Source organism: Rana temporaria, chromosome 1 (assembly GCF_905171775.1).
Source record: "Rana temporaria chromosome 1, aRanTem1.1, whole genome shotgun sequence".
NCBI classification, from domain to species: domain Eukaryota; kingdom Metazoa; phylum Chordata; class Amphibia; order Anura; family Ranidae; genus Rana; species Rana temporaria.
This window is the reverse complement of record NC_053489.1, coordinates 675,574,358-675,586,191: the sequence shown is the minus strand read 5'-3', so window position 1 is coordinate 675,586,191 and position 11,834 is coordinate 675,574,358. Positions and strand designations below refer to the sequence as shown.

Genomic DNA, 11,834 nt, shown 5'->3' with positions numbered 1-11,834 from the left:
TAGGTTCTTCTTTTAGTTGCCACCTCCATGCAGTAGGCATTTCTGAACAACATGTGACATAAAGGGGAAGCTACATAGCAAGTCTATTGCTTTTATACAGACTGATAAAACTTGAGATGAGGGGAAGTAAAACTAAAAATGTCTCCCTTGCTTCTACTTGAAGCAAAGCTAAATAACTTTGTTCAATAAAAAAAAAACATGCTAGTGGATCAGTTTTAATGGCAGAAGAGACACCATGTGGTTCTTGTACTATGGAAGCTGTTTTCTTGTCTACTAGATTTACCGTATTTGCCGGCGTATAAGACGACCCCCTATTTTTCCAGAAAAAATGTTGGTTTTGGGATATACTCGCAGTATAAGACTACCCCCTTCCTACTAGTCTTTCTGGAAGCTGAGGGGTAGCCTGAATAAAAAAACACTGACAGGAACAACCGCTGACAGAAACAGGCTTTTTTCAAATCTCACTGTGCCATTACATTACATGCCTCAGTGTGCCATCACTTGCCCCCACTGTGCCATCACTTACCCCCACTGTGCCATCACTTGCCTCCACTGTGCCATCACTTGCCTCCACTGTGCCATCACTTGCCCCCACTGTGCCATCACTTGCCCCCACTGTGCCATCACTTGCCTCCACTGTGCCATCACTTGCCCCCACTGTGCCGGCCAAGACGTTCTCCCTATATAATTTTTTTGCAGATTCTGGCTTCCAGGCTGCGGCATCCATGATTCAAAAGCCGCGCCTTCTCCTCAGACTGTTCCGTGATAGGCGGAACACAAATTTTCCCAGCAGGGCCTCTGTTCAGTGTTCCGCCCATCACTGATGTCCTCTCATCCAAGGATGAGAAGGCATCCGTGATAGGCGGAACACTGAACAGAGGCTCTGCTAGGAAAATTTGTGTTCCGCCTATCACGGAACAGTCTCAGGAGGAGGCGCGGCTTTTAAATCATGTATGCCCGCAGCCTGACGGAGTCACGGAGACTGTCATCGGCGTATAAGACGACCCCCGACTTTGGATGCATTTTTTTGCATCCAAAAGGTCGTCTTATACGCCGGAAAAGTTTCTGAATTGTACTCAAACAGAAAAACTTGTCATGCAATCTCTGCATAGTAGGGATTGGCGCCAAAATTTACATCAAACCTGTCTGGAAGACTGGAAGGTGGTGGAAATAGAGCGTCTAGGTGAAGCATGGACATCATGTGAAGCAAGTCTGCTATAATGTGCACAAATGATGTGCTTGCATGACGTGCTTCATTATAGCAAGAGCCCTGTGGTTCCATGTTTAGTTTTACTTTAAACTGATCACATATAACGTATTTTTCTCCTATATACTGTAAATTCACTTTATTTATTTTTATAGACGCTGATTGTCCAAACCATTCTTTCTCAAACTCTACAAAATGGAGGAACCCCTGCAATTAATTTTCAAATCTCAGAGAACCCCCTTCTGATGTCTATTATATTCAAAGCTCTGTGTTCATTAGTGTGGTGGTCAGTGGGAAAAAAAGTTCCTTATATTTGTGGTCAGTGAGAAGAATCTTCCTTACAGATATCTAGAAAGGTCATTGGTGTTAGCTGCTACTAAGCAACAAGGTAAAAATGGCTTTTTGGTCAAGGAACCCTTAACAACTTCTGTAGGAACCTTATAGATACTGTACATGGAACCCTGGATGTGACTAAGGCCTCGTACACACGATAGGTTAACCAGAGCACAACGGTCTGATGGACCGTTTTCATCGGTCAAAACCGATCGTGTGTGGGCCCCATAGGTTAAAAAAAAGCCAACTTGCTTTAAATTTAACCTATGGATTCCTAACTGATAGGTCAAAACCGATCGTTAGTAGGCACAAAAATCCACGCATGCTCAGAATCAAGTCGGTGCATGCTTGGAAGCATTGAACTTAATTTTTTTCAGCACGTTGTTGTGGTTTACGTCACCGCGTTCTGACACGATCGGTTATTTAACCGATGGTGTGTAGGCGTGACGGACCATCATTCAGCTTCATCGGTTAACCGATGACAACGGCCCTTCAGACCGTTCTCATCGGATGGACTGATCGTGTGTACGAGGCTTAATTCTCTTCTTATGGGAACTTAGTTTCCAGCCGTTGTATAAATTAATAGTTGCCAATAAGGCCATTCTGTAGCGGTTTTTCATTTATGAAACTAAGATTAAGGCTTCCTTTATGCCATGACAAACTCTACTGTTGTGTTAATGATTCGAATAATTATTTATAAACCTTTTTTTTTTTAGTATTCAGAAGCGGCAGCATTTTTAAAAAAAGGTCATTGCTTTTGAGCTACTGATTTGACGTTTTTGTCTCAGTACTTCATTTGTCATTCATCCAGAACATCAAGGGCTAGATTCAGAGAGGAGATCTGGAGATACGCCGTCGTATCTCTGAGTCCGGCCGGTCGTATCTATGCACCTGATTCATAGAATCAGTTACGCATAGATTTCCCTAAGATCCGACCGGCCTAAGTGTTTTACACCGTCGTATCTTAGGCTGCATATTTACGCTGGCCGCTAGGTGGCGCTTCCGTATAGTCAAGCGAGGAATATGCAAATGAGCTAGATACGCTGATTCAGAAACGTACGTCCGGCCGGCGCATTTTTTTACGTCGTTTACGCTAGGCTTTTTTCGGCGTATAGTTACCCCTGCTATATGAGGCGTATCCTATGTTAAGTATGGCCGTCGTTCCCGCGTCGAGTTTTGAAAATGTTACGTTGTTTGCGTAAGTCGTTCGCGAATAAGGATGTACGTAATTTATGTTCACGTAATTTATGTTTGTAAAAAACGTCAAATTGGCGGGGTCACAGTTAATATACATAAAACACGCCCACATCATCCACATTTGAATTAAGCGCGCTTACGCCGCCACAGATACATTACGCCGCCGTAACTAAGGGCGGAAGTTATTTCTGAATACAGAACTTGCGCCCTAAATTACGGCGGCGTAACGTATCTGAGATAGGTTATGCCGGGCATAAAGATAGACGATTCTATCTGAATCTAGCCCCATGTCGGTATGATATTTTCTATTACTTGATATACACATGATTGTTCTAGATCAGTGTCTCACCAAGTAGTGAAGACCTAATCAGGAAGCTCTAGAAAAAAGTCCAGACATGGCAGCTTCAATAGTCCTTTTAATCTTTCTAAATATATATATTTTTTTTATATTGATTTCATATTATAGTATTTTTTATTTGTTTATTTTTTTTACATAAAATCCCTTTTTTAACTAAATCCACTTGGTGTACAATATTATTAGAAATAAGACCTAATGGTAAGAAAGAACACGCAAGAACCTACAGCCAATGTTATATATTTTTTTTTTCCTCAATAAATATCTGGTTAGTACTCCAGCATGTATTTGTTACTCAAACTAGAATTAGATAAAACAAATGTATAAAACAAAAAAAAATGCCATTTTCTAGTTAATATGGTGGAAAGTTTAATGTTTAAACCCAGTAAAGTTGTAAAATATTTGTGTTTCAGCATGTCTAATCTCATCGCCTGTTCACTAAAAAAAAACTATTTATATGCAAATTGGCAAGAACAATCCGGGGTTATTTACACATCATTTACATTAGAAGTCAGCCAATGGAAAGCCTTTATTCTCTGCCTTCCCCGCCCATCTCCCTTATATAAAGCGGCACTCTCCCTCCTCTGACCAGTGACTACTACTAGAGGTCCTGGTATACTCATCTATTACAGCCTAGCTGGAGATTTGGTGTCGTCGTCCGGTGTTGAACTGCAGAGGAACAGAATATTCAGAACAACAAATCCAACTACATCACTGCTGAATCCCCACCACATTAAGGTAAGGTCACTTTCATCTAACCCAGGGGTCTCCAAACTGCGGCCCTTTGCTAGCCTTTATCCGGCCCTCAGGGCTTTATTCCTCCGACTGATATGAGGCACTATTCCTCCCACTGACTCCAACAAGGGGGCACTTTTTATTCCACTAATGCCAATGATAAGATACAATTACTCCTACTAATAGGGGCACTACTCCTTATCCTACTGATTGGAAACTATGAGGCCATATTTATTATCACCAATGCTGAGCCCGGGGCTTTTTCTGCCCCCGTTGGCCACAATCCGGCCCTCCTAAAGGTTGATGAACTATAAACTGGCCCTTTTTTTGAAAAGTTTGGAGACCCCTGATCTAACCAATCAATGGATCTTTATTATTTAATGAACATTTTGATAGTAATTCTCCAGAATATAAAAAGCTTTTATATGAATAACTGAGAAAATGGGTTGAGGTTCAGGACAGGGTAATATGTAATAAAATGTATACAGAAGACAGGATAGACGTTGGAGGTTTGCCATGATCAGCCTGATGAAAAAATTGTTAGTAATACAAGATATGTAATACAAATTGAAGCTGTAATTTGTGTGATGTGATACAGTATAAAGGGAAACAAATGTGTTTTAGTGGCCAAGTAATGTATAATTTATCTAAGGCTCCTCTTACAAGTATATTCCAATCTGTACAAAAAACACATTGAAAATGATTAAGGGTGCCTGAAAAGAGATGTGGAAATTGAGTGTTTGGTTATTGTGGGTCATTCTTCAAAGTTTTGGGGAGAATGAATAAAGAATCATTTAAGAATTGTTTTAAAAGTAATTCTCCAGAGATGTATGAGGTGTATGTAAATAACTGAGAAAATGGGCACTGGGATGAGGTTCAGGATAGGATAATCTGTAATAGAATGTATACAGAAGACAGGATAGACATTGGAGGCTTGCCATGATCAGCCTGATGAAAAAGTTGTTGGTAAAACAGGATATGTAATAAAAATTGAGGCTGTAATTTGCGTGAAGTAATATAAAGGGAAACAAGTGTGTTTTGGTGGCCAAGTAATGTATAATTTATGTAAGGCTTCTCTTACAAATGTATTCCAATCTGTACAAAAAATGCATTGGAAATGATTAAGAGTGACTGAAAAGAGATATGAACATTGAGTGTTTGGTTATTGTGGGTCATCCTAGGACTTCTGATGGCCTCTGCTGTCTTCTATTGAGTACAAAAGGTGAAACAACAATGTCCACATTTTACATGACAGTTCTGATTAAAATGACACTTCTTACCTAATTGAGCTCTGTGTTCATCCTCCTGAATATATGTAAGGACACTCTGCATAGCTGGTTGGCAACAAGAAAGCGGAGTATCTTTTGTAGGTCATCTTTATTATATAAGTAAAAAAGGAGGGCACTAGAAAGTGATTATAAAAAACACTAAATATTAAGGGCTAGATTCAGAGAGAATTTACGCCGGTGTATCTATTGATACACCACGTAAATTCAAATCTGCGCCGGCGTATCTTCTTTCTGTATTATGAAAGCAAGATACGACAAAATTTGCCTAAGATCCGACTGGCGTAAGTCTCTTACGCCGTCGTATCTTGGGGTGCATATTTACACTGGCCGCTAGGTGGCGCTGCCGTCGATTTCAGCGTAGAATATGCAAATGACCTGGATAAGCCGATTCAGAAACGTACGTGCGCCCGGTGCATTTTTTTACGTCGTTTGCATAAGGCTTTTTCCGGCGTAAGGTTGCCCCTGCTATTATGAGGCGTACGCAATGTTAAGTATGGACGTCGTTCCCGCGTCAAATTTTTTACGTCGTTTGCGTAAGTCGTTCGCGAATAGGGCTGGACGTAATTTCCGTTCACGTCGAAACCAATACGTCCTTGCGGCGTACTTTGGAGCAATGCACACTGGGATATGTACACGGACGGCGCATGCGTCGGGTCACCACCCATTTACATAAAACACGCCCCCCTCATCCTCATTTGAATTAGGCGCGCATACGCCACCCCCATTTACGCTACGCCGCCGTAACTTAGGAGGCAAGTGCTTTGTGAATACAGCACTTGCCTCACTCACTCACTCACTTACGGCGGCGTAGCGTAAATACCATACGCTACGCCGCCGTAACAATGCGCAAATCTACCTGAATCTAGCCCTAAATATACTAAAGTAAGAAAAATACAAATCATAAAATTCTCCCAAGTGGATAAACCAGTGATATACAATTAGTGGTAATAAATCATTAAAATAAATCACCAAAAAGTATTGCACACATAATATAAGTCCATAAAGAAAGTGTTTGACTCTTTCTAAGGAAAAATATACAAAGCAAAAAAGATAAAAAATTGTCCCAATTGAAAAACAACCCAAAAATTTGATTAATTTCCAAAATCCATCCACCAACAAAAAAACAAAATCTTGCTGTAAAAGGATTATTGTCCAGACAGTGCAAACTTGTTCCTTCACCATACGCAAGGATAAGACACCCAAAGTGCACAGAAGGAGAATGTGCTTACCAGACTCAATGGATCTTTTTGATTAGAAAAAGATCTCATGCGCTTAGCAGGAGCGTGCCTGCACACTTGGCCATAAACGGGAGATGTGGGTATTGGCTCAAGACCTTTGCAGAGATGGAACATGGAATGAAAAAGCCAAAACTTCCATGCAAATGGCAGGATATATCAGAAATATGAAGGTAGCCAAGCTGCTCCTGGCAGCAGATACACCACGTTTGTTCCTTTCCTGGAGGACACTTTAAGATAAAATTTGTCTTTTGACCCAGCTGAGCCCACACACACAATTGAACTGAAAGCTACATATATCCTGCTATTTATTTATGCATTATATGTCTTGGTTTTTCCTTTTTGTTTTTGTTACTTGCTCAAGGTCCTTTTGCTGTACTAAATACATATGTTTTTAATCTCTATATTTAGTGTTCAACATTTTTTTCCGAAATCTTGTACACGTAGATAGTGTTGCCTTATTGGTTTATGTGAAAATCTCCATTAATAGCTGTAAAATATTGTAATTTTGTGAATTTATATTATTTAGCTTGCATCTATAGAAGGCGTGCAAAAGGGCGTCACAGAAGTGCTTGTTAAGAGCAGACACTTCGGTGCCTCTTCGGTGCCGTTCATAAAAAGCGTCAAGTACGCGGGGTCACAGTTAATATACATAAAACACGCCCACATCTTCCACATTTGAATTAAGCAGGCTTGCGCCGACACAGATACGTTACGCCGCCGTAACTAAGGGCGCATGTTGTATCTGAATACGGAACTTGCGCCCTAAATTACGGCGGTGTAACGTATCTGAGATACGTTACCCCGGGCGGATAGATAGACCATTCTATCTGAATCCAGCCCTTTGTTTTTATAGGTTTATAACTGCAGATAACCGTATTCGTATTTTGTCACATTTCTAAAGTTTATTTTTTTGCTTATTAATGTAACAAGTTTTAATGTTTTGCTCTCCAGGACACTATGGCCTCCGCTGACCATAATGTGGAAGGTCTTCTGGATAGAATGGTCTCCTTCTATGCACAAGGACTACAGCAGATAGACTTTGAAAAGTATTTCCTCATTGAGGAGGAGCTTGGAAAAGGCGGATATGGAAATGTATTCTTGGTGAAGGACAGGCAAACAGGTGAGTGACGTAATCTTGTTCAATATTTTTATAAAAATTTACATCAGAAAAAACATGTATTACAATGCATACTTGAGATATATGTTACAATTTTAGGGCCAGATCCACAGTGAGAGTACGCCGGTGTATCTACTGATACGCCGGCGTACTTTCAAGTTTCCCGCGTCGTATCTTTAGTTTGAATCCCAAAACCAAGATGCGACGGCATCTGGGTTTGATCCGACAGGCGTACGGCTTCATACGCCTTCGGATCGTAGATGCAATACTTTGGCGTCCGCTGGGTGGAGTTTGCGTCGTTTTCCGCGTTGGGTATGCAAATTACCTTTTTCCGACGATCCACGAACGTACGTGTGGCCGTCGCATTCTCTTGTCGGCTTTTTCCGGCGTATAGTTAAAGCTGGTATTTTGCGGCATATAGTTAGACTTGACATGTTAAGTATGGCCGTCGTTCCTGCGTTGAAATTTTTTTTTTTTTTTGCGTAAGTCGTCCGTGAATCGGGATGGACGTAAGTCGCGTCTAATTTTAAAAAATTACGTCCTTGCGACGTCATTTCGCGCAATGCACGGCGGGAAATTCCGAAACGGAGCATGCGCAGTTCATTCGGTGCGGGGACACGCTTCATTTAAATGAATCACGCCCCCTAATCGCCGATTTGAATTATGCCGCCAGAGATACACTACGCCGCCGTAACTTATGGCGCAAATTCTTCCAGGATTCGAACCAGCCAAAAGTAAGTTACAGTGGCGTAGTGTATCTCTGATACGCTGCGCCGATCCAATTCTATGTGGATCTGGTCCCTAGAGTCCAACTATCGTTTGCTTATCTATGTTATAAAAAATACAAATAAGGAATAGGAACATTTTAGCAAGTATTGCAACAAATGGAATAAAATAAGTAGAGCATTATCCTTAAATGACGATGTGTGTAATAGACCACCCTTCCACCCCTAATGGGTGCAAACTGTGGACGGGTGGGGACATAATGTATAGTTATATAAAAAAAAAAATAATAATAATAAAAAAATATACTGTATTTATTGGCGTATAACGCTCACTTTTTTATCCTGAAAATAGAGGGTAAAACGTGCCTGCGTGTTATACGCAGGGGGCTGTGGGAAGTTTTTTTCCTGAAATTTCCCTCTTAAAGTTAGGGTGCGTGTTATACGCCGATAAATACGGTATATATATATTATGATAATGCATCACAAGATTGGGCGAGGGATTGTTACTAAAATTTTGACTCTCGATAGCGATACATTTTAGGTCAAAAAGAGAGGTATTGTTTTGAGAGGTCGGTTTGGTTAATATAATTATACCCTAGAATTGTATACGTTACATTATTTTAAGGGGAATAATGGAATTACATGTTTATATGTTAATTAATAATAAATAAAAAGGATGAGTGACTTAATCTAGCCGCCATTTCAGTATCCTCTATGAATAAGTATATGCATCTAACTTCTACCTGCAAGATATAGGCCTTTTCCAAGAGGTCACTAATTGTAGACTAAGACCCCCATACACACTATTAGAATTTCTGCAGATTCTTGTCTTCAGATTTACCAAAACCATATAATATGAGGTCAAACCTAAAGTTTCAATCTGTATGCAATCAGGCAGGCCCTTGCACTACATGGTTTTGGTAAAAGGGGTTAGGAACAGTCAGGCTGGGGATGATATGATGCTGCATGTCCTCCTAGTCAATAAATGAGATGGGCTCTATCTGGAGAGGTTCCTGTACAGCTGAGTGCTGGTAAGGCTGTAGTTTAACTTCCATGAAGCATGATACATTCTCAATCTAGGAGGAGCAGAACTTCTTAAGATATTGAATGTTTTCAAGTTAGAAATTACTAATTGAACGTTTCTAGTTCTTGTTCTAAGTTATTTCATTTTTTTTCACAGGTCAAAGAATGGCAATGAAGGTTATGGATAAGGACAAAACCAGTCAGCAGTCTTTTCTCCATGAATTCAGTATTTCATTTTTACTGTCTTCTCATCAAAATATCATCGGATGTTTTGGCTTCTTCTACTCCACCATCGACTACTTTGTCTTTGCCCAGGAACTGGCACCTGTTGGAGATCTGTTCTCCATTATCTTTCCAAATGTAAGTTGTAGGAATGGGCATTTCTTTATTAAATCCTTAAAAAAAAAAAAAGGTTAAAACAAATATTTTAAATTTCCCATCACTTTTTCTAAATGTCTTGGTGACCACTGTAATTTAAGACAAAGCAAATCTACCTAGGGGGTGACACGCCCATCAATAAAATCCACCCCTAGCCTTAAATAAATACAAAAAAAAACTTCATGGTCATACATATATGCTTTAACTGAATCTTTATTTATCCTTCTATTCTCCTCTACTGTATTTAACATCTATTATGTTTTTGAACTTTTTCTAGGTGGGAATTCCAGAAGACGCAGTAAAGAGGTGTACTGTGCAGATCTCCAGTGCTCTGGAATTTATATCGGAGAAAGGACTTGTACACCTGGACCTTAAGCCAGAAAATGTTCTTGTGTTTGACCAAGACTGCCATTGTGTGAAGATCACAGACTTTGGACTCACTAAGGTCACAGGGACAGTGATTAGAACAAGATGTGGAAGCAAGACCTACATGGCCCCAGAGATGTTTAACCTGACCATTTCAGATGGACTGGCTGTAGATGGCAGCCTTGATGTGTGGGCGTTTGGTGTCGTCATCTACTGCCTACTCACAGGAGAGTTTCCATGGCAGGTGGCCATGCTTGATGATGAAGCATATAAACAGTATGTTGACTGGCAAAATGATTTCCAGGAGGTTAATCCTCCAGAAGCATGGGAAAAGGTTCCAGCCGGGATACGAAGAATGTTTATTGATCTTTTGGCAATTGATCGCACCAAAAGAAGTAAAACTTCGGAAGTCTTGCAATACCTGATTGAAAGCTGGAAAGAAGAAACACCAGAATCAACTTTAATACAAGAGGAGGGTGATTCCATTGAAAGGATTTCTTCAGCCCAGTATGAGGTAACATCGGCTTCCCACCTGACCACGTCATGGAGCAACGTCTCCATCTCATCGTCTATCAGCTCCTTGTCTTACCTTCTCACCATAGACACTTCTGTATCTCAGTCTGAGATGATTCCAGAGCCACAGAAGGACATGTCAGAGGCACCAATTTATGTTTGACAATTTTTCATTACATATTGGTGCAGAGGTAGACATTGGGCAACCAAGAATTGGTGAGTGGTGGCTCTTCTGAAACAGCATCACATAGGATTAACTTTTCTCCTAATGTCTTCCAGGACAGCCTCTGAGACATAGGGCTCCTCCCTCCGAGACAGGAAACATGTTCACCCAAATTGATTAAAGGGATTCCTCAAGGCCTTCCCCTTCAGTTTTTTGTGTTTTCGGCCGGATGGGAAGGAAGCATGTGAGAAACCTGGGAGCTCCATGTCTCAGGACTGTCCTGGGTGAGCCCCTGGCATTACCTTCTCCTCTGCCAAAGCACCTCTCTGTCTAGAAGGGAAGAGTAGGGCTGCTAGTCCCACTGCGGCTTAAATTCAGAGAGTTAGAACCCTGGGAGATGTGGAGAGACCCTGCCGCCATTACGCCGCACATCAGGGTTACCTGCCTTCTGTCCTCCCATTAGCTTGGTTCGGCGGATGGGTGGTGTCCATCACTGTGAGCGGTGCCTGGAGCCGCATCATCAGGGGGCACTGAGAGATGAGGTTCCGGTCTCTAGGTGCAGTGTGCGGCTTTATCAGGCATCCGGAGCCAGTGAAGACCCAGCAGAGGCTGTGGTATACCCTGAGGAGTCATGGAGGGCACTGCAGCATCTCAGGCGGTCGACTCCGGTTCTTCTGGCACCAACACCTCTTAGGTAAGCATAGTGAGGGCTGACCATGTCTTACTCTGGGGGGGAGGGTAGATTTCCTGTGACCAGAGGTCCTTCCCTGGGTGGGGAACCACAGGTGAAGGGCTGGGCACTTTAACCCTTTCTGATCTAAATACAGTGGTAGTGTAGGTTTGTGCAGGGTCTTATGGGCGTTTTGTTTTTCTTTTTGGCTCTCAGGGTAAAGACCAGGACAAGACCCAAATGCAGCCCTTTAGGAGAAGATGTGCCATATTCAGGTCAAAATTAGGTTCCAATTGGGAGAAGCCACTTTGCCCTGAATGTGTCAGCAGTTTGGTTAAGGACGATTCTATGACGGCATGTCATAAGATCCTTATGTCTGTTAAAAACACGATTGCGTCGACATTTCAATAATTTTAAGGGGATGATGGATGGATGCAGGGTCCCTCTTTGCCCCTTTCTAGAGCAGCAAGTATGCCTGTCCTATCCGAATTTAGTCAGGAGGATATGGAAGATAGGAAAAGGGAA

At 41.5% G+C, this 11,834-nt stretch overlaps 1 protein-coding gene across 1 annotated transcript; it reads left to right on the top strand.

The window, feature by feature from the left end:
• The first annotated feature begins 6,428 nt into the window (after positions 1–6,428).
• On the top strand, positions 6,429–10,639 carry LOC120944937 (serine/threonine-protein kinase SBK1-like). The gene is made up of 4 exons (XM_040358709.1): positions 6,429–6,524; positions 7,306–7,474; positions 9,377–9,579; positions 9,875–10,639. Exons 1-4 carry the CDS (start codon positions 6,429–6,431, stop codon positions 10,637–10,639), a joined length of 1,233 nt encoding a protein of 410 aa, XP_040214643.1.
• The last annotated feature ends 1,195 nt before the right edge of the window (positions 10,640–11,834 follow it).